The sequence below is a fragment of the Anas acuta genome, chromosome 28 (genome assembly GCF_963932015.1).
Source record: "Anas acuta chromosome 28, bAnaAcu1.1, whole genome shotgun sequence".
In the NCBI taxonomy this organism is placed as follows: Eukaryota; Metazoa; Chordata; class Aves; order Anseriformes; family Anatidae; genus Anas; species Anas acuta.
Window position 1 is genome coordinate 746,212 of NC_089006.1, and position 25,650 is coordinate 771,861.

The 25,650-nt window shown below is 63.8% G+C and overlaps 2 protein-coding genes across 3 annotated transcripts; one reads left to right on the forward strand and one right to left on the reverse strand.

Moving 5' to 3' along the window:
• The first annotated feature begins 558 nt into the window (after positions 1–558).
• SNX27 (sorting nexin 27) lies at positions 559–21,470 on the forward strand. 2 transcript variants are annotated; one of them, XM_068663110.1, is made up of 13 exons: positions 559–869; positions 7,450–7,681; positions 7,834–8,026; positions 8,777–8,841; positions 9,788–9,892; positions 11,037–11,115; positions 12,651–12,814; positions 13,916–14,005; positions 14,857–15,006; positions 15,243–15,371; positions 15,582–15,641; positions 17,049–17,111; positions 19,891–21,470. In XM_068663110.1, exons 1-13 carry the CDS (start codon positions 586–588, stop codon positions 19,936–19,938), a joined length of 1,662 nt encoding a protein of 553 aa, XP_068519211.1. In that variant the 5' UTR covers positions 559–585; the 3' UTR covers positions 19,939–21,470. The 2 variants fall into 2 exon arrangements, with proteins under 2 accessions (XP_068519211.1, XP_068519212.1); XM_068663111.1 differs by lacking the exon at positions 17,049–17,111 and having other exon boundaries at positions 560–869.
• Positions 21,471–21,534: 64 nt separating this feature from the next.
• Positions 21,535–25,644, reverse strand: CELF3 (CUGBP Elav-like family member 3). The gene is given in 10 exon segments (XM_068663116.1): positions 21,535–23,415; positions 23,418–23,432; positions 23,851–23,875; positions 23,877–23,997; positions 24,181–24,277; positions 24,677–24,694; positions 24,697–24,741; positions 24,818–24,914; positions 24,916–24,968; positions 25,374–25,644. Coding segments are annotated over 10 exon segments (723 nt in total). The 5' UTR covers positions 25,513–25,644; the 3' UTR covers positions 21,535–23,302.
• Between the last annotated feature and the right edge of the window lie 6 nt (positions 25,645–25,650).

Genomic DNA, 25,650 nt, shown 5'->3' on the forward strand with positions numbered 1-25,650 from the left:
CTGTGGCGATGTTTGGGGCTCGGGGGGGGGCTCTGTGTGCTATAGGTGACGCTGTGTGCCTTGGTTTTATTTATTTTCCCTTTCTTTTTTTTTCTTTTTTTTTCACTGGACCTTTCCCTGCCTTTCCCCTGCTCCTGCCCTCCCTGACCCCAGCTGTGCCTGGGGCAGCCCTCCCCTGTCCCCCTGCGTCCCCAGGGGCTGCAGGAGGCAGGGGGGCACCCCAGGAGCCTGCCCTGGGGCCTGGGGGGGGTTTTGGGGCCGTGTCCCCCCGGGGCTGCCCCCCCCGGGGCTCTTGGCCCCGCCGCCCTCGGGCGCTGCCTCCTGGGCCAGGCCCGGGACCCGCCAGCGCTGCCCCCGTTGCCAGGGCGACGGCCGAGGCGCGGCACTACATCTCCCAGAACGCCTCGCGGCGGACTACACTTCCCGGCATCCCCCGCTGCCTCACGCTGGGGCGGGGGTGGGTAGAGGGAAGAGGCCTCGGACTACATTTCCCAGCATCCCGTTTCCCCAAGCGGGGGGCGGCTCCCTACGGTGGCCGGCGCGGCCGGGGGCGCGTGACGGGCCGGCCGGGCGCTGCTCGCCAAGATGGCGGACGAGGAGGGCGAGGGGCTGCCGCGCTCGGCGGCGGGGCCGCAGCGCAACGGCGGCGGCGAGGGGGCGCCGGGGGGGCCGGGGGGGCCGCGGGTGGTGCGCATCGTCAAGTCCGAGTCCGGCTACGGCTTCAACGTGCGCGGCCAAGTGAGCGAGGGCGGCCAGCTGCGGAGCATCAACGGCGAGCTGTACGCGCCGCTGCAGCACGTCAGCGCCGTGCTGGGCGGGGGGGCCGCCGACCGCGCCGGGGTCCGCAAGGGCGACCGCATCCTGGAGGTGTGAGTACGGGGGGGGGGGCTGGGGGGGGAGCCGGGGGCTGCGCCGGGGCCGGGGCCCTCAGTGGAGACCGGGGGGGGGCGTTCAGGGGGCTGCGGGGGGCTCCGGGTCCCCCCCCCCGGCACGGAGTCGCCTCACGGAGCCGGGCTCTGGCCGCCCCTCACGGGGGGGGCTATTGGGGGGGTTATTGGGGGGGGTTGGGGGGCTGCCCCCCACCCTCCCCTCGCTGGGGGGGCGCCTCCAGCCTCTCCCGTCCCCCGGTCCGTTAGGAGACCCCCGCGGGGGGCAGGGGCGCGGCCCCCCCCTCCTCGGAAGGTGAGGGTTTGGGGGTCTCAGAGGGGGTGTGCGGAGGGGGTGGGGGTCGCAGGTTCCCCAAGGAGCCGCTCTGCGGGGGGGGCGGCTCGGGGCAGGGTCCCGGACCCTCGGCTCGGTGAAGACCGGCGGCCCCATAAACATGCAAACCTGGGGGGCTTTGTGGTGGGACCCCTTAGGAGGAAACATCCATGGGAGCCCCCATCCCAAATTCTCCCCCCCCGTGGGGTCACGGCTGCGTGGGGAGGAACCTGGAGGAGAGCGGGACAGAGCCTGGGGGGGGTAGGGGGGGTGTGAAGGGGGGGGCAGGGGGCTGCGTCCTGGGGGAGAGCTGGGGAAGGGACAGCGATGGGGAGCAAGGGGGGAGCGCTGTGGTGGATTGGGGGGGGCACAGAGCGCCTGGGGGCAGGATGAGGCCCTGTGGGACCCGGCAGGGGGCTGGGGCTGGGGCTGGGGCTGGCTGCAGGCTGGGCTCTCAGGGTCCTGGCTGTCCGGGACTGACACTGCTCATGGGAACGCCTCAGCCTGGTGGCACCGCTCCTTTTCCCCCAAACACCCCAAATTTGGGGGCTGGCATCAGGTGCGCCCCGGCCCGTCCGGGTTTCTCCCCCTGTGGCCCTGCGGTTCCTTGGGCTGGCTCCGCGTGCCCCCGGTCCCTGCGCGGCTGTAGGTCGGGCTGTGCTGGGGAAGTCCAATTACTAAATTAATTACAGGGATTTACAGCAGCGGGATTGCCTGCCTGCCGGTCCTTTGGGCTGCAGCGGCGGTGCCTGGCCCCACAGAGCCCAAACTCCCCGGCCGGGCCCTGCTGTGGGCACGGTGCTGGCCTCGGGCGCTCTCCCGTGGGACCCAAACGCTCCTGGCTTTGATTTCCCTCGCAGAGGTGTCCGGGGGTGAGTTCTGCACCTGGGGCACCTGCTGGGGAGCAGAATTTATTGACCCAGGGGAATGTTTGTGAGTGTGGCAAGGAGCCCAGCTGAAATCCTGCACTGTGGGGGCCAGGAGGGGGGTGCTGAGGAGCCGGGGCTCGGTCCTGGCTTTGGGGCTCAGCTTCCAGCTCGAGGTCAGGATTTGGGCAGGGGGGAGGCTCGGCCTGAGCTTTGCTCTGAGCCTCGGCAGCGGTGCAGGAGCTGAGGCAGTGGCCGAGGTTCGCTCCCAGCCTGCGGCGTCCGGAGAGCTCGGGCAGGGAGCAGCGGCCGCAGGAGCGGGGATTTCCTCCCTGCCCCTCTCCGGGGGGAAGCCGCTTCCTAATCCACCCGCGTGGCTCCTCGTAGCGCCGTGGGATGGTTTTGGCTCTGTCAGGGTCGTTAACCCGGCTGCGTGCGCCAGCCCTACAGGTCCCGGGCGGCACCGGTCCCATTTCGCAGGCGTTGACCCTCCTGGATCTGACAAAACCCAGCTCCTGCGAATAAATCCGAGCAGGGCTGTGAGCTGGAGTCAGAAACAATACCACGGCCTCGCAGCATCGCGCTGCTTTTCCTTCCTTCACACAGCGGCACCCAGCGCGCTGCCGGGGGTGGCGTTCCCAGGAGCTGTGTCCCGGAGCTGTCCGTGTGTCCTGCTCTCGTCTGGGCACTGAGCGGTGTTCACGGGGTGGGGGGGGGGGGGCAAACAAATGGGCTCAGGTGGAGGGAGCTGGAGCTGGAGCTGGAGCTATGAGAGCTCCATGGCCGGGGCTCGGTGGGCAGCGTTTGGCTCCTCACCGGGCCCCAGCCCCGCAGCTGCAGCTTCGCCTGAGCCTGGTTTCCCCCAGGGGGAAGCACGGCGAGGTGCTCCCAGCCCTCATCCGTGACCCGTGGAGGTTTTGGGCATTGTCCCAAGGGCTTTGGGTTTCTGCACTCATTGCAGCCCTCTCCTGCCATCTCCTGCCGTCCGTCGCTGTATCGCGCCCCGTGCCTGGCGCGTAGCTCAGAGCTGGTGTCGGAGGCTGGTTTTGCAACATAACTCTGGTGTGCTCTGTAATCTCCTTAGCTCCGTGTGTGTTTGTGGGTGTTGAGGGCATTGGAGACAGACAATGAGAGCTAATTGAGCTCTTGATTATCGCCCTGAATGACAATCGTCGCTAATCTCGACGGAGGGAAAATCGCACTGGTGTTAATGCTTGCAGGGGAGCTCGCTGGCCATAATTGAGCAGGTAACGAAGGGCCATAATTGAGCAGGTAACGAAGGAGGGACTGAGATTCTCAGATCCCTGACCCACGTGTGGCCAGAGCCAGGCCCCGTCCTCCTTGCCTGGCAGCCCCAGGAGCAGCGTGATCAGCAGCAGGGCCCTGCCAGCTCCTCTCCATGGGGTTTGGGCGTCCTGCTGATGGGCTCCCTGCTTTCCCACCTGTCCCTCAGGCACGTCACCAGCCCAAGGACTCTCCCAAGGGGTGAGATCCACCCCTGGGGCCGCTCCCCACACCGCGGGGCTCTGCGTGAGGGCGCTTCCTTAGCGCTCCTCCCGGTGACCGGCTCCATCCCTCCGGACTCAGACTCTTTATCTCCTCGTGGTCCAAAGTCTAACCCCGTGGATTGCCCCGGAGATGACTGTGCCGTGGGGAAGCACAGATTGACCCTAAAAAGGCGGCTGCTGCTTGTTGGCAGCGTTCTGCTGCTCACACACAGGGCGCGTCCCCAGCAAATCCCCTCGTGGAAGGGGCAGTGGGGTGCCTCGGCCGAGCGGTGAGCGATGTGCCAGAACGGCCACACAGAGCTCGTTTCCCCGCTGCGGTTGCTGGAAGCCTCTGCAGCAAGCGTGTGAGATAAGGACCCGAGATAAGGACCCGGTGGTGGTCGGGTGGCAGCGGCTGCCCTGCAGGGACGGCTGCTGCAGGCCCTGGCGTCCTGCGGTGCCTTCCCCATGCGTTGTGTCCCCTCCTTGGTCACTGGTCCCAGCAGTTCTGGGCAGACTCTAAGGGTCCTGTCCCAAATGTCAGCAGCAGCAGCAAGCCCTGCGGGGCTGCTCGGGGCTTGGCTGGGAAACCAGCACCACTGTCATGCGCTCGAGCTGTCGTCAGCAGCGTGAGTTCCCCCCAGGAGAAGCAAGGGGAGGGCAAAAGGTCGCTGCTTTGTTGTGGGGACACAGGAACGTCCAGCTCCGCTCCATGCTGGCCCTGGGGCTCGCCGTGAGCTGCTCTCGTGCTGGATCCAGGAAGGAGAAACCGAGGAGGCCTCGACCCAGGCCGTGTGTTCGGAGCTGGTGCTGGGCGGGCTGGAAGCTGGCTGCTGGCAACTGCACCTCCCAAGGGCTTGGTGCACGTCTGGCTGCCGAAGTGTCCAAAATGTTTGTCCTTTTTCAGCAGGACTACCTGTGAAGCCAATATTTGTTTTCCTGTGAGTAATATTTAGCTTTTAACCTGCTGAAACACTCACGTGCCTTGTCTTCTTTCAGGGTGTTTCAGGTGTTCATTTACGAGGAGTTGGTGCTCTCGTAATTGGAGCCGGCAAACGGCAGCTGTGCTGTTTGCCAGAGCAGAGCGTGGAAATGTGCCCAGGGACCTGAAAACTTCCTTAAAATGTCAGGAGAGGCGGCTGTGGAGATGGTAACGAGCCCAGCCTCTGTCGGAGGCACAGGGGAGGTCACGGGAGCTGCACTTCATGGTTTCTGCCTGGTTTTTTTTGATCTGTTTGCACGAATGCTGGCTCTGGATTTCGCAGCCGTTTGAGGAAGGTTGGGGATGGGGAAATGCTGCGTGGCCTCTGCCGAGCACCCCGGCAGGACGTGCCCTGGGGGCTTACGGGAGGCTTCACCTGCCTGCCCTGCTCCTTGCTCATCGGGGCCGAGGCTTGGAGCACTCGAGGCTGTTTCTCATCCCCTCTGGGGGGAAAGACACGATCCGAGCTGGAGCTGGAACCATGGGGGAGCTGCTGGGCATGGACGGTCCTGGGGGCGTCCTGCAGGGGAGCCTCAGCCGTGACAAAGCCTGAGCTGGCAGAACGGCCTCAGAAGGGAGAGGGGTTGGGATGCCGAAGCGCCCGTCTCTCCTTGGAAATGTTCACGCAGGAGGGCGAGGCTCCTGCCTCGGAGGGGACTTGAGCCTTCCTCGGGTGGTTTGTTGGCTGCGTGGTTTGGGCTCAGCAAGGCACAAAGGCAGGCTGCGGCCTTAATCTCAGGGAAGCGTCTTGCAGGCTTTCTGCAGCAAATTTCCTTGTCTTCTCTTGACAGGCAGTTGGGAAATTTTAAGAAGTCTTCACAGAAAATGAGTCATTCAGTGTGCAAATGGGAGAAGTGAAACCTGCTCCTGGCTCTGAGGCGCCTGCTCCTCGGTGCCGGTGCGTGGGGGAGCGCAGCGCTGGCAAACGCGCCTCGTCCTCGAGGTCTGGTGTGTGCCAGGGACAATCCCGAGGGTCTCACAGGGAATATCCCGGGGTCACACAGTGTCCTGAGCCGGAGGGGACCCACAACATCACCGCATCCATCTCGGCGCTTCTGCCCTTGCTGGGCACTCACGTGGCTGGGTGCTGAGCCAGCCTGCAGCCGCTCACTCCCTGGCCTTGCCCTTCCCAAACCCGGTTCTTTTGGGGCTTTTCAGCCCATTAAGGTGAGCAGACACCGCTCTGCTCCGTCCCCCAGCGTGTCTGCATCACACGGTGTGACCTGCTGTGACACCGCCGCCCTGGCTGCTGGTGGCTGCAGCCGATGTCCGGGTCTGTCCAACGCCTGGCACAGTGTGGGCGCTCTGTGCCTCACAGCCGCTGCCAGGGGCTCTTTGAGCCTGGTGCTGAGCCTGGGTTCTCTCCCCCAGGCCTGGAAGCTGAGGTCGGGTCTTTCCGGGGCAATTCTCGTAAGTAAAAGCTCAATAAAAGCGATCGATGCGGAGCAGGGAGAGCTGTTCTCTTTCCTTCCAGTGCTAGGGCTTGAAATTAAATCTCACACTTGATTTGAGGCGAGCTGGGGCGGCTCGCTGGCTCGCAGGGTGGCTTCGTGGGGAGGCCACACGGCCGGGGAGGCGCGGGCGCCTTTCAGCGTCCCTCTGGAGCTCTGGGCAGCAGCGCGGGGCAGGGGCTGTGCTGAGCGTCCCGGCCGAGCCCCTCCCTGGTGTAAATGAGGATGGGGGCTTGGGGGGGGCTGTTGGCACATGTTGGAGCCCTGGGCAGGTGGGCTCGGGGGGGGATGTGAGCCCTGGTCACCCACAGGTGCTGCGGCTGCCTCCCGAGGGCAGCGCCCCGCCTGGGGCTGTTTCTGCAGGGGATGGTTCGGGTGCCAAGCTCCGTACGGAGACACCGCAACTTTCTGGAGGCTCGCTACTACATTTAGCCCTTATCAGAAAGAAAAGCAGCCCCGTCCTTTTCCAGATTTGGAAGAGAGCCTTGCAGCTCTCTCTGGACCTCGGGCTGGGTTTCAGAGCGGTGTCTCTCCGAGCTTGCCATCTCCGGGCCAAGCGAGAGCCGGGCAGCGGGTCACTGCCGGCGGCTTCGGGGCGAGCAGGAAGGGCAGGAACGCTCCGAGGTGTCCCGGGGCTTCTGTGGGCCTCGGGGCATCGCTGGACGAGCTCTTGCAGTCAGGCTGGAGCAGTGCAGGAGCTGGAAGCCCGCACTCGTTGCGGCAGCGCTCCCGGGCCTGTCGAGGAGGAACTGGAGAGATCTCATCTCCCCTGGCAGCGCGCCCGTGGGCTCGCGGGTGCTCGTCTCGGCAGCTGGGAGCAGCCTCTGAAGCCTCTTACCCTCGCCCTCCAAGTGCCCAAGCCTGCGTTCTCATTCTTGTTCATCTGGAAGCTTCAGCGCAGATTTTTGGAAATTGTGTTTTGGGGCTGCCGAGGGTAGCAGCTGGCCTTTGCCCTAGCAGAGCAGCAAGAGTTACGCACTCAGTGGTGTTGTTCCTCAATTCTGTGGTCACCTCGTGTGCTTCCCTTGAGCTGAGAGGAGAAGGCTCACGTTCTGGGTGCGAACGTGCCGTGCGGTGCTTTACCTGTGCCCGAAGCCACCAAACAACTCCGTAACCACCACCCCGAGAGATCGCCAGCAGAAGTTGGAGCAGCTCAGCCCAGAGCAGCGCTCGCCCTCCTGCTGCTGTGCAGGCGGAGCTGAGCTGCAAAACCCACTGCCACTGGAGCAGAACTTGCAGAATTTTAACACAAACTAAGTGGGTTGGGGTTTTTTTTGCTCCTCTTTAGCTTGTGTAACCCATTGTGGGAAAAGAGCTGAAGCCGTGGAGGTGTCAGTCACCTGCAGCTGGTGGATTTTTGAGGGAAGCAGTTACGGGATGGGTTTCTGGGCTGCTCCCGGCGTGGTTTGAAAGCTCTGCCGTCCCCCCTGCCTTGCTTATGGCTTTTCTGCCCTCTCTCGCAGGAACGGGGTGAACGTTGAGGGAGCGACCCACAAACAAGTGGTGGACCTGATCCGCGCCGGGGAGAAGGAGCTGATCCTGACGGTGCTGTCGGTGCCTCCCCACGAGGCCGATAACCTCGACCCCAGCGATGACTCCTTGGGGCAGTCGTTCTACGACTACACGGAAAAGCAGGCGGTGCCCATCTCCATCCCCACCTACAAGCACGTGGAGCAGAACGGCGAGAAGTTCGTGGTGAGTGGCGGCGGGGCCGCGCTCCCCGGGGACAGGAGGGGGCTGCTGGGGGCTGCTCCGTGCTACCCGTGGCTCCGGGGAGGCAGCGCTGTGCCTGATTGCTCTCGGAAAGCTTTCCGCGCCCCAGCCAGCCCCTGCTCTGCTCCCTGCAGGTGTACAACGTGTACATGGCGGGCCGCCAGCTCTGCTCCAAGCGGTACCGCGAGTTTGCCATCCTGCACCAGAACCTGAAACGGGAATTCGCCAACTTCACCTTCCCGCGGCTGCCGGGGAAGTGGCCGTTCTCCCTGTCGGAGCAGCAGCTGGATACCCGGCGGCGAGGGCTGGAGGAGTACCTGGAGAAAGGTGCGGGGCTGGGCGCAGCGCCCGGGCAGCCGTGCGGCCGCACGCCGCCCTCCTCGCCAGCAGGCAGCGAGTCCTCGGGGCCCGTCCTTCCCTGGAGACCTGGAAGCTCGAGCTGCACAGGCATTCGTTTGTCAGCCAGGGAAAGAAGCTCACAATGTGGCTGGGCTGGGTTTGGGGCCCGCAGTGCTGAGCTCAGGCTTGCCCATACCCAGGCATGAAACCCCTCAGCCCCGCCGGTGTGGCCCGGGGCAGGTTCCCCCACCCCGCTGCTGTCCCAGCCCTGCTCCTTCGCCTTCATCCCGGCTGGAGGAAACGGCAGGCTGCATGCACGGGGGTGCAGCCTGGTACAGTTTTGTCCCAGGTTATTTACTGAGCCTGGCCCGAGTCCCCAAACAGCTTCGTTCCCTCTGGAATAACGCATTAATGAAATCCTTGCCCACTTCCCAGTGCAGTCAGAGCCTCCTGTTGGCCGCGTGCCCGCAGCCTGGGTTTCCCCCCGGGGATTATCTCAGCAGTGAGTTCCTCAGCGCCGCTGCACACTTGTCGCTTGCTGTCGGGGGGGATTCGGGGCGTATTAGCCCCCGTGCCAGCAGCCCTGGTGCAGCCTGCAAAGCACTTGTGTCAGGAGGCTTTGCCGGGCTCCCGGTGCCTCCCCAGTTTCCTGCAGGCTGCGGGACAGGCGGGTGCTGTTACCCTGCAGCCTCTGCCAGCCCCGGGACAAGGCAGTGACCCCTGCTCTCTGTCCCGCAGTGTGCTCGATACGCGTCATCGGCGAGAGCGACATCATGCAGGAGTTCCTGTCGGAGTCGGACGAGGTAGGCACGCGGGCACAGCGCTGGAACTCGGCCTGCCCTGGTACGGAGGCGTGGGGAGACTGGGTCAGAGCACGAGGATGCTCCCCAACAAAGCCTCAGCTGGGCAAATTGAACACCAGAGCAGAAAACCAAGGCTGTGGTTTGCTGCCAGCCTGCTGTTGCTCTTGGGAAGCCTCTCCTTGTAGCAGCAGCTGGGAACGGCTCCGAGGCCGCTCTTGGAGGACCAGAACCGGGTGCGAGGCCTCGCTGCCTGCCCTGGGCCTCCCTGGCCCCGCAGCAGGCTGCCTGCTGGTTCCTGCTGCTGGTGTCAGCCCTGGGAGTTGTGTGTGTGAGCTGCTGGTGTTCGGCAGCTGCTGGGCAGAAAGGCAGCAGGCACTTTAAATACCAGCTCGTCTGACTTGCTTCTGCCCAGGTTTGGGTTGCCCGCAGCAGCAGAGCCACTGTTTGCCCTCTGGCCATTGCTCTTTTCCCAACTTTTCCGTGGTGAATTCAGTTGCTCTGGCTCAAAGCTTTCTCTCGCTCCTCACTGACAAAGCCACGACTGGAAAATCCTCCCCGGCATGGTCCGGAGCAGTTTGCTTGGCGTCCTGCCTCGAAGCAGAGCTCACCTCTTCCTCCTTTCAGAATTCCCCCACGCAGCCTGGAAGCAGATTCCTGAGGCTTGCAGGGGAGCTGGCTGCTAGACGTGAGAGTGCACGAGTGACCATGTTAGTCAGCCAGCACCAGGCCTGGTCCGTGGAGCTCAGGAATTCCCCCCACTGCGCTCCTGGAGCTCAGTAAAGTCGAGCTCAGGGCTCAGCTCGTGGCAGCGAGCGGGGGCACGCGTGGGACCCTGGGCCCAGCTCTGGGCTGCAGCTGGGAGCGGCGATTCCCAGATCCTGTGGCCACGTCTGTTGGACTCTGATGATTTCTGGCTGATTTCTGCCTTCTTTTTGCCTTTCTCTAGAATTACAATGGTGTCTCAGACGTGGAGCTCAGGGTAGCACTACCAGATATAACAACAGTGACAGTCAGAGTCAAAAAGAACAGCACTACAGATCAGGTGTACCAGGTGAGCTACTTTTTGTTGTGTTCTGGTTTGTTTTTTTCCCCTGACTGGAAGGTTAACATGATTCAGGCATGAACCAAGGCCCAGAGGTGCCCGCTGGGTTCTCGGCTCCTCTCGAGTGCAGGTAGGCACTAGTGCTGCTTCGCAGAGGGCAGGAATGCTGGCGAGCTTCAACCTCGTGCCGTGCTGAAGCAGCATTTTCTTTGGCAGTCGTGGCTGCAAGGACGGAGTCATTGCTGAATTAATTTCCACTGATAGTATCTGAAAGCTGGCGGATGGCTCGAAGCACCAGGCAGATCGGGTGTTGTGGCTGCAGAGGAGGAGCTGGATCCAAGAGCTGTCTGCGTCCGGCACGCGTCCCTGTGGCTGCGTGGCAGGACAGCGAGCTGGGCGTGAAGGGAGTGACCCCTGGGGAATGGCCTGGGCAGGTTCCAGGTCTGCAGGCGGCCTGAAGGCCCAGTGCTTGGAGCGGAAGGTGAAGAACAACTGACTTCAGCCAGCACTGCTGGAGAGAAATGGAAGTTGTCGATGAAGGAGGGGGAATAAGGCGGTGGGGGCAGACTAGTTAAAAGGGGAACTCAAAGTGCTGCTGCAAGCGAGGAGCTGAAGGGTTGCAAAAGAGCAGGACCGCAGCAGCTCCTGCCTTGCGCAGCAGAATCCTGCTGCTGGAGGAGACTCGTGGGGCCTTTGGCAGACTCGTGGTGCCTTTGGCAGAGTCGTGGTGCCTTCAGGCACTTGGGACGCGACCTGCTGGAGTTCACATCGCCTCCGCCGAGGTCTGTGGGATGTGGCTGTGGTATTAGCACGCAGGGCTGAGGTGGTGTTGGAGCTGGCTCCTCGGGGAGGTGTGCTCCTCCATCAGGAACTGAAAGCAGAGGCGTCGGAGGAGCAGATGACCTAATTGTCAGCAGTGGGGCAGTTGCAGTCTGCGGTTTGCAGGAAGGCAAAAGCACGCGAGTCTGGGCCCTCGCTAAAGAAAAGCTCTGATTCTGCGGGAAGAATAACATTCAGGCTTTCCTTGATGACTAACGCCTCGGGTTAATGAATACTTGGAATAACCTGCACGGCGCTGGCCATGCCCTGCACGGGGACTGCCGGGTGCTGGCTCCTGCTATGCTCACTCCATTTTCCCCTCTGGTTGCTCTAGGCCGTGGCTGCTAAAGTTGGAATGGACAGTATTACCGCAAACTACTTCGCCTTGTTCGAAGTGATCAATCACTCCTTTGGTAAGTCCTTTCATCCCTTTGGTGCCCACAGGCAGCCGAGGAGGGAGCTCGGCGGTGCAGAGCCTGGTGGCACTCGTTTGGGCCTTATCTGTGCTCACAAAGTCAGGAGCCCCTGGGAGGAATCGGGCAGGTGCAGCGGATTCTGATAATGAGGAGCCCTCAAAGTTTGATGGCTTTTTCTGCTGCTGCTTGACTTTCCAGCCCTTAAACAGTTCAAGGAGACGAGCTTCTTGTTAACTGAGAAGTGTTTTACTGCAGTTCAAAGGGCCCAGCCAGCAGAGAGAGTGGCCGGCAGCACTGAAACGTGGCTGCCTGGAGAGGGGGCACCAAAAGCGTCTCGGTGGGGAGCAGGGGGGCTGCAGAGGGAACTGGGGGAGATCTCTGGGACTGCTCCTCACACTTGAAAATTCTGGCCAAGTGGCAGGGACAACTTCTGCCTTCCTAAAGCCCTCCTGAAGCAACCCAGCTCGGAAGACAAGCTGGGGTTGTACTCGGGTGCTGACCTGGGCCGTGCAGGGAGCCTGGAGCAGGAGGTGGGAGGCTGCTGCATGCAGGCACAGTCCCATGGGGGGCGTTCAGGCTGCCAGGCCCTGGCTGGTGCTGGTGGTGCCCCGTTGCTCTGAGCAGCGCTCAGAACAGGAAAATCTCCAGTTAACCTTTACGGCCTGTGTGTTCCGGACGCTCGCCGTGAGCATCCCCATTTATTCCTGTCTGGATGCGCTCCATTTAATTTCCCTGGGAGCTGTTAGCTCCGGCTGCAGGGAGACAGTGACCGTACCCTACCTGATGAAGGAGACGTGCCGAGCTCCCCTTCCCATCCATCACAGTGAAGGGAAGCAGCAGCAGCTCTGAACGCAGTGAGCATCGGCAGGGGCAGCGCGGGCAGCACTGGTGGCGCCGTGATGCGGAGGGGCCCTTCTGAGGAAGCTGCAGGGAAATGGAAACAAGCCCAGAACGCTCCCGTGGGGAGCTGGAGATGGCCTTGAGCAGCAAGTCGCAGTGTGGGGGCAGCGCCACGCATCGCAGTGCCCTGGAGCAGTGTGAGGGGGTCGTGCCCCCTGCTCTGCTCCCTGAGACCCTGCCTGCAGCCTTGTGCTCAGCTCTGGGGCCCCAGCACCAGAGGGACAGGGACCTGCTGGAGCCAGCCCGGCTCTAACAGGCAATCAAAGCACGTCTCAGAGTGTTGTCCAAACTCTTCTTGAGCTCCAGCAGGTCCCTCCCAACCCAAGACATTTGTGATTCTGTGACCTTGGGCAGGGTGATCCTCCCCGTGCTCAGCAGAGGGTGACATCGGGCTGCTGTGATGGCTCCTGGGGACCACACTCCGTGGGGTTGTCCTCAGCTCATGCCCTGCCCGGCCGCATGGGTGGCAGCGGGGCAGCACCCGTGTCCTCCCCCATCAGCCGGGAGGAGTTGGATCTCCAGGGAATTCATTCCTGTTTGTGTGCCAGGGCCCACTGCGAGGGACCCCTGGGGTCCAGCACTGCAGAAGCAGGTAGAGCCCAGCTCACCTCGGTGTCCTGTGCTTCTTGCAGTGCGCAAGCTGGCGCCCAACGAATTCCCCCACAAACTCTACGTGCAGAACTACACCTCGGCAGTGCCGGGAACATGCCTGACCATCCGGAAATGGCTTTTCACTACAGAGGAGGAGGTTCTTCTCAACGACAATGACTTGGCAGTCACCTACTTCTTCCATCAGGTAGGTGCCCGCGAGCTCCTTGGGCAGGAGCTGCGATTTCTTGCTGGAGGTGAGCCAGTGCCTGCTGGTAGCCAAGTGCCTGGCTCCCAGAACCACTCCAGACGCCGCTGTGCCTTGGTGTCCTGGCAGCAGAGCAGGAGCTCGAGGGCTGGCGCTGCTCAGGCAGCTTTGAGGAACACGGGCTGGTGGCTGGGTGAGTCGGCAGCTCTGCGGTGAGCTGGTGGCCACGGCACCATCAGAGCTGCAGGCTGCCTGCCAGGGCAGGTTCCGTGTTCCTCAGCTCTGCACATGGTCTGTGACCAGCTGGGGGCTTCTCCCTGCCCCCCCTGAGGAAAGGGAACGTTCCTGTCTGTGCTTTCACTCAACCCCTTCCATGCAGCTGCTCTGGGGTGAAGTGAGCCTGAGAGGAGCTGTGCTCTGACTGTGTACAGCCGGTCTAGGATGAGCAGCTCAGAGGTAGACACCTGCACAGCTCAGTGAGCTAAATCCTGCTCTGTCTCAGCCACCAAAAACGCTGTCCCAACACTTCCAACTGACAAGTACCAGCCTCTGACACAAACTGAGAAAAGAGCTGTTAGCAAGCTCAGCGATGCCCCAGACTGGCTGGCAGCTTCACGAGCTGCTTGGTGCGAGGGCAGGGGTCCTGGCTGAGCAGTGTGAGGCTGTGCAGCTAAAGGCAGCGCTGTGTACCTGCTCACTGCCGAAGAGTGAAGCAGCCTTTGCATGGCAGCACTGCCCTCCAGCAGCACGGAGGGTGAAAACAAAGCCTGTGCTGCTCTGCTGGAGGCGGCTGCGTGTGTCTGCGGAGGAAGGGTTGTACCGGACAATGCCCGAAGGCAGAGGCAGGATTCCAAGTACCAGCATTTGCAGATCCATCTGGGGAATTTTCTCTCAGACTCCTCCTAGACCCAGGCATCTGCGTGCTGCCCGAGGCAGGCAGAGGCTCGGGGCTGGAGTCGCCGAGCCCGGCCCTCGCTGGGTGCACGATGGACTGCGGGGCTGCGAGCTGGGGTGGCACAGGGCCAGCTGGGGCAGGCAAAGCACTGCGAGGAGATCCTGGGGCCTGACCTCCTGGGTGTTCTTTCCCTTTTTCTGTTTCAGGCTGTCGATGATGTCAAGAAAGGCTACATCAAAGCAGAGGAGAAGTCCTACCAGTTACAGAAGCTGTGTGAGCAGAGGAAGATGGTCATGGTGAGTTGTCCTACCTGTCCTGGTCGCTTCCTCCGGCAAGTGCTGTGCAGTGCTGAGTCTGGGAAGGAGATAGCTGCAGCCTTGAAAAACATCTTTCCTTGGAAAGCAATAACCCCGCAGAGCTGTGGGAGCGTCGGTTTGGCACAGAGGCCTCGGCAGGGTTGCAGGCGTGCAGCAGTGCCAGGCGTGGGGCTGGGCCATGCCCACGGGTCTGCTGCTGCCCGAAACAAAACCACCCCGCGTGCCCGGCGAGCTCCATCAGCTGCTCGTCCTTGGCACGGCCACGAATTGACTGGGCTCCAAACAAGGCAGCGATAAACCTGGCGTGTTACTGCCAGTGCTGAGAGGTGAGGTGCTTAACGTGCCGTGTAGCAGTCCTCCACCCCCAGCCCTTTGGGAGCAGCTGTTCCCAGTAATGGAGAGGCAAAGGTCGTCTTCTGCCTCAAACCGCCTCAAGCGGTGGCACTGGGCTGGCCGAGAGGCACGGGCACTGCTCTGCTCGCTGTGTCCCCTGCCCCCGTCTCTTGGTGTCTTTTTTGCCTGGCAGAAGTCTCCCCAGGTTGCAAATCCCGTGTCAGATCTCGCTGTCTGTCTGCCCGACCGATTTTCTGCCTCTTATCGCTTTGCCCAGCGAGCGCCTGGGGGCTCGGTGCGACTCGCTGAGCCTGCCCAGCGTAGATGTGGGGGAGCAGGGGGGTGCCCCGAGCTCAGCCGCCAGACGCGAGCTTGGCTCGAAGATCAAGAAGCAGAATCTGACTTGTAAATAACTCCTGGGGAGCCTGGGGCTGCTCTTTCCCCAGCTCTGCGCCCCAGCTGGATCCCCGTCCAACGCTGTCGCTTTCCCCCTGCAGTACCTGAACATGCTGCGGACGTGCGAGGGTTACAACGAGATCATCTTCCCCCACTGCTCCTGTGACTCCCGGCGGAAGGGACATGTCATCACGGCCATCAGCATCAAGCACTTTAAACTCCACGCCTGCACCGAGGAGGGCCAGCTGGAGGTGAGGGGCACAGCAGGGCTCTGCCCGGGGTCCCGGTACCCGCCTCGGCTTCATAGGAAGGGGGAGCAGCTTGCCCAGGGCTCTGGGGCTTGGGACTGCTGCTGGCGGGCAGCACGGGGTGTCACTCCCTGCCCTCACCCCCTCTGTGCGTGGCTTGGCTTTTTCTGATCTGCCTTAAACCCCCCCGTGCCTGGGGGCTGCTGGCTCGGGGCTCACGGGGTTTTATCTCCCCTCAGAACCAGGTCATAGCGTTCGAATGGGACGAAATGCAGCGGTGGGACACGGACGAGGAGGGGATGGCGTTTTGTTTCGAGTACGCACGCGGAGAGAAGAAACCCCGATGGGTTAAAATCTTCACCCCCTACGTAAGTGTGCCCCCGTTACTCACAGACGGGGAAAGAGGAGTTGCATCCCGCTTGTTCCTCCCTCTGGGATCCGCAGGGAGCTGGAGGGGAGCACCCAGCTCGGAGCGGGAGGCGTTGGGGAGGCAGGCGGCCGCCAGGAGGAGCCGGCAGCACGGGCAGGGCGCTGGGTGCTGCGCCGCCGCCTGACACGCGCCCGCTTTCTCTCTGCAGTTCAACTACATGCACGAGTGCTTCGAACGGGTTTTCTGCGAGCTCAAGTGGAGGAAGGAGGTAAGGGCCTGCTGCTGCAGGGCAACGGCTTCGCCTCTTTCAGCAGCTTTTTACTGCAAGTGATTCTGCCTGGCTCCGACCCACAGCCCGAGCAGGAAGGATTGTGCGGGGAGGAGCGGGGGGACTCTGCTGGGAGCATGGGGGGGTCTCGGGCTCTGTGGGTGCGGGGCGCTGCGTGTTGTGTCCAAGCAAGGAGCTCCGGGAGCTGCTTGGTTCCCGGTCACTCCCTGGTGCCTGCTGCCGAGTGCAGGGGGCAAAGCGTCCGTCCTGCAGCGGGGTTACGGGGCTGCGGAATGACTCAGGAGGGGTTGCGAGAGCCTCTGGCAGAAAGATTCTGGGGAGCAGGGCGGTGTTAGGGTTTATTTTGAGTCCCAGCCTGAGGGGGCTGCTCGGCCTCCTCCCGCTGAAGCCGTTGAGAGGTGTCACCGGCGGGTCCCAGGGACGGCTCCGTGCTGGCAGGGGGGCTGGGACTGGAAGCACCTCGTCTGTGGCTGCTGCACCACCGCCGCGTGTGCCCCGGCTCCTGCTGTCCCGGGGAGGCCGCCCTCCCTTTTGGGAGCAGAGAGAAGCGGCCGCTGGAGGCTGGGGCCTCTCCTTGCCCTTGATCTGATCAGAGCTTAAACGCGGCGAGTCTGACAGGGATCCAGGACGATCTGCCCGGCGTGGAGGCTCCTGGGCGGGGACGATTCCCTTCTCCACGGGGAAGTTTCCGACCTGCTGGGCACGGGGCAGGGCTGCTGGTGCTCGTCGTGATGTGGCCAGGGCTCAGTGCTGGCACTGTGCTGGGCGCGGGACGCTGCAGGCACACGGGGAGCGCAGGGTCAGGCACAGCCCGCAGCAGCCGTGCGGCCCCAGGGATGCAGCAGTGGACGGAGGAGCGCGAGGCCAGTGGGGTTTTGTAGTGAACATGGAAAGTGGCGTGGCTCAGCCTGAGGTTGGAGCAGGCGCTCTCACGAGGGGCCACAGACCTGCGGGCAGGCCGGGACGAGGAGTCCCAGGCTTTGCACGGGGAGCAGGCGGCGCTCAGCACCGCGTGCAGAGCCGAGGAACTGGGCTCTGGGCTCCGCGTCCCTGCCGGGGTGACCTCTCTGCCCCTCGAGGAACAAAGCCTTCGTGGCTGCCGCTTTGGATCGTGGAGCAGAAGCTTCCCGAGGGGGCAGCCTCGTCCCGAGCTCCTCCGCAGCTCCCTGTGCCGGTGGGGCTGGCGTGGGGCCATGTGGGCAGGGAGCCAGGCACGCGTGGCCGGCCCGTTCCTTCCCTGCCGAGGCCACAGCGTCGCCCTCAGCGCCCCGGATCCTTCCCGACGCTCTTCCAGCCGCTCCGGCAGCAGCAGCTGCTCAGTCTCCTCCCGTCCCCTCCGGCTCTGCTTTTTTATTTATACCCTTTTTATTTTTTTCCCTTGTAAAGGTGGAGGAGGAAGCAACAGACAAGGATAACAAGAACTGCAGTAAAGACAATATGTGCAGCAAGGTAATTGGGCTGAAAACAAACAGCATCTGTGCTCTGTGAGCCAGCCTGGCTGCTGTGCTGCGGACCTTGTGTCTCCTGCTCCTCTGCTCCAGCTCCCGTTAGCGTAGAACAGTGCCCTTTCCTAGTGGCTTCTCCTCGGAGGGAACCCGCAGACTAACCCCCCCACTGCTGCTTTTGATGGGATAGAGGTGGCTTTGTGCCCCGAGGCCTCTTTGCTGACGTTAGGAACGTTTGTGGCCCCTCTCCTGGACGCCGCCGGTCTCCGGATGCCGCGGGATGCGACGCTCCGGCCGCGAGCGGCGGCTCCCTTCGCCTCCCCGGAGGAGAGGGGACGGGCGCAGCTGCACGGGGACAAACGCTGCGGCTCCGCTCGCCTTGTAAAGGACCAGAGACTTTATCCTGGAAGCCGCGGGCTAGTGGTGTGTGTTTTTTTCTCTTGTTCTTCTGCGATGGAGTGAGGACCCTTAGGGCCTGACCGTGCCGTTCCCAGCGCTGCTTTCCTAGTGAGGAGCGAAACCGCTTCTGTCGTAGCCTCGCGAACGCACCTCTCCCGCTGCCGCCCTCTGCCCAGCCGCTTTCGCATTCCAGCTGGCCAGGATTCAAAGCTAAACGCTTCCGATTGCCTCAAGATGCGCCGAGAAGCATCCGGGAGCCTTCCCTGCCCGCCCCTAGGATATCCTCGCGTAGGCTCTTAGCCCAGCACCTCACACGGAGGGGCCCTGCGGGGAGGCACCCGCTGCTCTGATGCGCTCGTGGAGTGGCGCGTGCCAGGAGCCGCGGCCTCTGCGGGTGCCTCCCTGCAAGCCTCTGCTCGCAGCTTACACTGCGGGGACTCGGAGCGCCGGCGGTGGCTGCGGACCCCTCGCTTTGCCGTGCTCCCACCCCACATTTTAGCTCCGCGCTCGGGCGTCCGAAATAGCTGCAGGTTACTGAGCTCGAAAGAACCGAAGCGCGGTTGCGTTCGGTGAGGCAGAAAGCTGTTAACCCCAGCGGTTCCCGTAGGTGCACCTCGTGGGCAGGAGTTACGTGGTGCTGGCTAGAAAGCGTTGGGACATCAAAGGGGCGAGAGCCCCTTCTGACTGAGCAGAAAGCTGTAGCTGAGGGTGCAGGATGTGTCACCGCTCAGGAAGGAGCGGCGCGGGCTGGCGGGGGTGTGGGAGCCTCCCGCCCCTGTGATGCTTCCTCTGCCGGGCAGATCCTGCGCGATAACGTCCCGCGGGGGTAACCCCACTGATCCCCGGGCACCCGGCGCACTTGAGGAAGAGCGGGGTGAAGGCTTCGCGCACGCGACTGCGTTCCTGCGTTGCCCTTTCAAAGCCGGTGCCCTGCCCGCAAAACCCGGAGACACCGCAGGAAAGAAAGAGCCAGGCTCGGCTGGGGGGGGCTGCCTGGAACTCCCCCCCCGGGTGCTGAGCTCCCCGCAGGAGTTGTGGCAGCGAGTTGGTGGCACGGAGCCGGGCGGCCGCGGGAGCCGGCTGCGGGCTGTGCCGGGCCTGGTGCCGCTTCCTGCCCGCGCGCGGCACCGCGCCCTCCCGCAGCCCCTGACGTCTCTTCCTGGGGCCTCGGTGAACGGGGACCGGGGGCATTCTCTTCCTTCTCTCTTCCATCAGCGGCTCCTCACTTCTGAGCACCCTGGGACTTCCCTGCCGGGGGGGAGAGGTTTTTGTCCTGTTGGATTCGTTCGCGTCTGCATGATCTCGCTTGCTGTACCGGGAACCCTTTGGCTGCAGCTCCTGGCGTGGGGAGCACCGCGGGGCACCGCTGCCCCCGGCACCCCAAAGCCCAGCCGCTGCCCTCACTGCTCTGATGGGAGCAGCACGAGCTGGGGGGGGCTAATTCCAGATCAGGAGCCTTGCTGACCGGTCACCGGGTGATTTTCGTTCCCTCGTGTAAAATAAAAAGATTGATGGAACTTGGCAGATACTTCATGGATGTGTTTGGTGCTCTGTGAGCTGCCCAGCCCTTGTGGCCCTATTTTCTACGCCAAGCCCTTAAGGGACACCCTTGGCCCCACCGCGGGATGGGCCGAGGGTAAGGCGGGGGGCAGTGGGGTGCGTTGGGTGCGAGTGGCTTGGGCACGGGAGGGAGCTGGTGCCCTGGGGCAGAGCCATGGGGGAAATTCTCTGTCCTCCGTCCTCCTCCTGCGGCAGGGAAGCTGCTGAGAGCTGCTGGGCTCGGGTCAGCTCCAGGGAACGCGCGGAGTCATGCAGGCAGAATTTGGGTTACGTGCAGCCTCTGGCCCTTTTCTGGAGGGAGGGCTGCTCGTGGAGCCAGGAGAGAGCTGGGGGGATCCGTCCGGTCCCCGGGGCTGCTCCTGGCCTCCTTCCTGCCCTCCTTTCCTCTGCTCGAGCTCCCGGGGGGCTCGGTGGTGCTGGAGCGGAGCCGTGCCCAGGGCTCCCTGGCACACCCCACACCGCACGGAGCCGTGCCACCCACAGCAGCGACCACCAGCACCCATGGGACCCGGTGCACCCCAACCCTCAGCTCATCCCCCCAGGGCTCCAAGCGTCCTCCTGCACGGCGCCTGCCCCCAGCCTTGAATTTGAGGCAGAAACTGAAACCTTGCCCTGCCAGTGGGGCTGGCACCGGGGAGCTCCCCCAGCCCCCTGCTCAGCGGCTGCACCGCGGTGGGGCCGGGCAGCTCCCTGCAGCCAGCGGAGGAAGAGGAGGAAGAGGAGGAGGAGGCCGGGGAGCCCCTGGGCTGTGCCGGGTGGGACCGTGGGGGCCAGGAGCCGTCCTGCGGGGCTGCCCCTGACCTCTCCTTTCTCTTCTCTTGCAGAACATCTTTCAGATGGTCAGGTCACAGCAGAGGGACGCGGCCACTTAGCCCCTGGGCACGGAAGAACGTAACCCCCTCCCCCCCACACCCAAAATTAACACTTACAAATTCTGTTATTGTATTAAAGCCCTTAAACTAAATATTATTAATAATAATACCATTTGTGAACTTCATGTTTATGGAATTAAGCAGCGAGGAGAAGGGGCAGGCTCGGCGGCGGCAAGGGGAAGGCGGTGGCGGCCGGCGCGAGCTCGCCCCGGGGTCTGTCTGCTCCTTTCCACCCAGGGCCGATGCCAGGAGGCGGACTGGGCTCCTGTTTTATACAACTGGAAACTGAGACATCGTCCATTTGCACTGTTCAGGCAGATATATGTATGTATGTAAAAAAAAAAGAAAAAAGAGAAAAAAAACTGCAAAGCTATATATACAAAGGCCGTGCACGTATATACATATATATATTTCTTTTAAGGTTTCATACCAGTGGCAGTACCTTTTTTAAGCTTGCGTTTTTACACGCATCTCCCCCCCCAATTCATTGTGTTGTTTTTTTAAAAACTAACTTTAGAGAAAAAAAAAAAAACAGAAAAAGGAAAAAAAAAAGTCAAAACACAGCAACGTTACAGGGAAATACCTCTCCTGGCACAAGGACCTCGGCACGTTTACAAGCTTCTGACTTCGCTTTTCCCCCACCGGAGGTTCCCTGCGGAGGCCGCTCGCCATCACCCCTGGGCCCCCCCAGAGCAGGAGCCCCCCGGGGTGAGCGTGGCAGCCTCGGGCCCCGCATTCTCGGGGACCCCTCCTGGTCCTGAGGTCCCCGTGGCGGGGCAGTGGCACGAGAGCAGCAGCGAGGCCGCACGCGGGGAATTAATTAGCGCTCGCCGCGCTAATGGGATTTCTCGGCCGCTGTCCTCGGGCGCCCCGCGGGCCAGTCCCGGGCACTCAAATTGTGCGAATTGGGGGATTTGCCACCATTTTCAGTCCTTAATTTCAAGGGGAGGGGGGGCCTGGAGCTCCCAGCCCGTTGGCCCAGGCTCCGCGCCGCACACAGCGCTTGGTGCGTTTCAGGTCGCTGCGTTTGGGGTTTTTGTTGTTTTTTTTTTTTTTTTTTTTTCTTTTTTCCTTAAGGAAACCGAAAGCGCCGCTCCGTGCCCGGCTAAGTAGGTCAGGAAGCGCCGCGGCTTTAATCGCGCAGAGCCGGGTCCCCCCCCCCCGGGCTCAGCAATAATCGGGGGGCTCGGTCCCCCCCCGCCCAGCGCGCCCCCGGCTGCCCCCCCCCCCCGCTGCCACGCACACATCCTCTTTAATTTATTCGAGAGAACTCTAACGGTGTTTTCACTGCGGTATCTTGTATTTTTTATTCGTGATTCAGAAATGTGAAGGAAATAAACGACAATAAAAAAAATAAAAAAACTGCAAAAAGGAGGAATTTAAAAAATAAAAAAAAAGCCTCCCCCCCTCCCGGTCTGCTCCCGGTGTTTCGTTCCTCGTTCTCTAGCGCTAACCACTCCGGTTGTTTGGTAAAGTCACTTAGTGTAATTAATTGTAACATATTCTTTTAAATAAATTGATTTATTGATGAAGCTGCTGGGAACCGTGGCCATTTCCTTCACCGCGGCAGGCGCGGGGCTGGGAGGGGGCTGGGGGGGGGGGGGGGGGAACCTAACCCCAAATCCCCGGGGTCCCTCCCAACCCCTCCCCGGGCAGGGACGCTTCAGAGCCATCGAGGGTCAGGGATTTTTTTTGTTTTTGTTTTTTTTTGTAACTTTTATTTAGACAGAAAAAATAAAAGGAGGAAAAAAAAAAAAGAAAAAAAATAATTAAATTATCCAAAGTAACCGCAATAAATAGCAAATAAGTTAAGCGCCGGTGTCTCCACCGCAGACGTCAACTCCCCGGGGTCTGTGCCCCCCGCGCTACCGGCCCCGCGCCCCCCACCCCCCACCCTCTAAACCGACTCAGCAGGTACCAAACCCCCAAAAAGGGGGGGACAGAGACAAAGAGAGGAGCGGCCGCGCCCCCGCGCCCCCGGCCAACGGAGTTATGTACAGGGGGGGCAGCGGGGAGGGGGGGGGACCCAGGGCATGGCTGCACCCCCTCCTCCCCCTGGGTTTGGCTGGGGAGGGGGGCACTGGCACTGGGCAGCAGCACCAGGCAGCAGCACCGGGCAGCACCGCCGTTTGGGCCAAATCGGCCCCAAATTTGGCCCCATGGCGGTTTTGGCCGTGTCCCCGTTTGACGCCGGTGGCCGCGGGGGGCTCCGTGGCCGCGCTGCTCCGGGACCCTCCCGGTGGGCGCAGCTCCCGGTGCCTGCGGTGAGTCCCTGGGGCAGCGCCTGCGTGCGAGGCTGGGCATATCCCCATTGCAGCACAGCCCAGTCTCAGCACAGCCCCGTTTGTCCCAGTACAGCCCAGTTTTGGCGCATCCCAGTCTGTTCCAGCACATCCCAGTCTGTTCCAGTACATCCCAGTCTGTTCCAGTACATCCCAATTGCTGCGCATCCCGATGCTGCTGCATCCTGGTCTTGCTGCATCCTGACGTTTGGTGCAGTTTCAGCACATCCCAGTTTGTTCCGGCACATCCCAGTTTGTTCCAGTTCATTCCAGTACATCCAGTTCCGGCACATCCTGATGCTGCCGCACCCCAGTTTGCCAGACCCCGACTTTTGGTGCAGTTTTGGCGCGTCCCAGGCTCGGCTGCTCCTTGGCCATGGCCGTTGGGGGGGGGTGGGGAGGCCGGGGGGGGCAGACCCCAGTGCCCGTGGGGGGGGGATTGAGGCAGGTTGGGGCTGGGGCAGAGCGGGGAGGGGGTGGGGGTGGCAGTGTGTGTGTGTTGGGGGGGGGTCCCACTCACCCTGGGTCTTGGGGGGGGGAGAAGGGGGGGGGGAGAGGGCGTGCCAGGCCCCAGCCCCTGTGTTGTTCCCCCCCCCCCCCGCCCCGACCCCATGGTGGCCCCCCCCACCTGGAGCTGGTTTTGGTCCTGTTTGGTGAGAAAAAAGCTCCAAGCAGGGGGTTCCCCCCTGGGGGGCAGCGGGGGTGATGGGGAGGGGGGGTCCCATCCCATCCCCCCCCCAGGCTGACGGGACATGGGGTGCTGGGGGTGTCCAGATTGGTCCGGGGGGGGGAGGAGGGGGTGTCCATCCTTCCTGAGCATGTGGGGGGGGTCTGTGTGTGCCCCCCCCCCCCCTCCCGCCAGCAGGACTGAGCCCCCACGGGCACCACTGGGGTGTCCCGGGGGGGCTGCTCTGCAACTGGGGGGGGGCACCCAAGGGTGCTGCTCCAGCACCTCCAGACCTGGCGAGAGGGGAGATGGGCGGGGGGGCATTAAGCAGTGCTGGGGGGGGGCAGGTGGGACCCCCACACCCCCAACGAGCTGTGGGGTTTGCAGGGGGGGGGTCCTGGGGGGGCTCACCGGCTCAGTAGGGCCGGTTGGCGTCCTTCTTCGGCCGCTTGAGCTGCACCTTGAGGCGCTTCATCCCGATCTGGAAGCCGTTCATGGCCTGGATGGCCGCCTGCGCGCTGGCCGGTTGTCAAAGCTCACGAAGCCTGGGGGGGGGGCAAGGGGGGGCGCTGGGGACAGGGCGGCCGCGGCTGCCCCTGCCCCACGGTGGCTCCCCCAGGGATGTCCCGCACCCCCCCCCCCCCCCGTGCTGTCCCTGTCCCCTGTCTGCGCTGCCTGGGAGCGCTGCAGCTGGGACGACCCCGTGCCCTGGGCAGGCTGTGACCCCCCCACAGCCCCCCACAGCACTGCGACCAGGCCAAGGTGTCCCCCAGGTCCCTGGCATGGGGAGCCCCCGGTTATGGTGTCCCCATGTCCTCCTCAATGTCCCCAGTGTCCCCATGTCCCCGTGTCCCTGATGCCCCCCATGCCCCTGGTGTCACCGTGTTCCTGGTGACCCCAGTGACCCCAGTATCCCCATGTCCCTGGTGTCCCCCCCGGTGTCCCTGTGCCCCCCGTCCCTACCGAAGCACTTGCTCTGGTTGGTGGCCGCGGTCGACGAAGACCTTGGCGGAGATGACGTTGCCGAAGGGCAGGAACATCTGCAGGATCTCGGTGTCGGCGAACTCCTGGGGCAGGTGGTAGATGAAGATGTTACAGCCCTCGGGGCCTGCGGAGGGAGCGGCATCACAGCGGGCACCCGGAACCCTGCGCCCCCCCGTGCCCCCCCCCAGAACCCACCCCCACCGCCCTTGGGGTGACCCCAACCCCCCCCGCCCCCCCACTGGGCACCCCGAGCCCAGCGCCCTTTGAAGGGGGGGGTCCGGGGGGGTGGTCCCGGGGTGCTCTCACCTTCGCGCGCTGCTCTGCTGCGGGGGGGGCGGGGGGGCCAGCAGGGGCCCCGGGGGGGCGAAGGCCGGGCTCACCAGCCCGTAGGCTGCGGGGTAGGCGGCTGCGTGGGCGACAGGGGGTCAGCCGTCCCCCCCCCCACACCCCCCCCCCCAGCCCAGTGCCCCCCAGTGCCTGGTGGTGGTTCCCCCTCCCCCCCACAGAACCATCCAGGTGCCCCCCCCAAAGCAATGCAGTGCCTCCCCCCCCACAGTGTCCTCACAGTGCCCCCCCTAAATCTATACACCCCCCCCCACACCCCCCCCAACTGCACCCAGGGCTCTTAAATGCCCCCTGGTGCCCCCCAGTGCCACGCAATGCCCCCAATGCTCCCCAGCAGCCCTCCAGTACCTCCCAGTACCCTCCCAGTGTCCCCCAGTACCCACCTAACGCCATCCAATGCCCACCCAGTGCACCCAGTACCCCCCCAGTACCCCCCAGCGCCCCCCCCAGCCCCCCCGACCTGTGTAGTGCTGCATGCGGCGTAGGCTTGCTGCAGGGGGTCCCCGGGGGCGGCAGGGCTCTGGGCTGGGGGCAGAGCGGGGGCTGTTAGGGGCGGCGGGGGGCAGCGGGGGGGTGGGCGGGGGGGGGGGGCAGCGGGCACCTGGGAACGGGGGGACCCCCCCGGCGTAGACGGCCTCGGGGGCGGGCGGCCCCGCGGGCTGTGCCGGCACCGGGCTGTAGCCGTTGACGCTCAGCGGGGGCCGCGATGGCGGGCACCGGGGTGGCGGCCATGGCCGGCGGCGTGCTGGTTCCTGCGGGGACACCCCCGTCACCCCCCCGGCCCGGGGGGGGGCACCTCGCACCCCTGCCCCTTGTCACCGCACCCCGGGGGCACGGCCACCCCCGGCGGCCCCATCCCTCCGCGCCCCCCTCCCCAGCCCCAATATCCGTGAGGTCGGTGGCTCTGGGTCCAGTGCCACCTCCACGTCCCCCCCCACATGGGGTCCATGTCCCCAAGGTCCCCCCATGACCCCCCCACGTCCCATCCCTGGCACCACCTTCCCTGGTGCCCCCCCGACCTCCCCATCACCACCCCTTGTGTCCCCATCTCTGCTCCGCTGCCCCCCCACCCATTTCCCAGTGCCCCACCCCCACCCCCGGTGCCCCCCCCCAGCCCCCTCCCGCCCCGTGTCCCCGTCCCCGTCCCCCCGCGGCACCGACCTGAGGAGGGGGGCAGGGGGTGGCGATGAGCCCGTTGGGGGTGACGGTGCCCATGTGCTGCATCTGGACGGCCATGGTGGCCATGGGGCTGAGGTAGGCCGAGTGCGCGGCCACCAGGGCCGCCTGCTGCTGCATCAGCTGCGGGGACAGGCGCCTGGCACCGGGCACCGGCCCCCGGCACCCCCCCGGGCAGCGGGACCCCCCCCCTGGTGGCTGTCACCCTGGAGCCCAGCACCCTGGGGTCCCCATCCCAGGCCCTCCATGGGGGTCCTC

What these genes read in the sequence shown, in the direction of transcription:
- SNX27 (XM_068663110.1), top strand. Translation starts at nt 586, where the DNA reads ATGGCGGACGAGGAGGGCGAGGGGCTGCCGCGCTCGGCGGCGGGGCCG. An exon ending in GGCGACCGCATCCTGGAGGT is followed by an intron (nt 870 to 7,449) that starts GTGAGTACGGGG and finishes CCTCTCTCGCAG; the next exon opens with GAACGGGGTGAACGTTGAGG. An exon ending in AGCTCAAGTGGAGGAAGGAG is followed by an intron (nt 15,642 to 17,048) that starts GTAAGGGCCTGC and finishes TCCCTTGTAAAG; the next exon opens with GTGGAGGAGGAAGCAACAGA.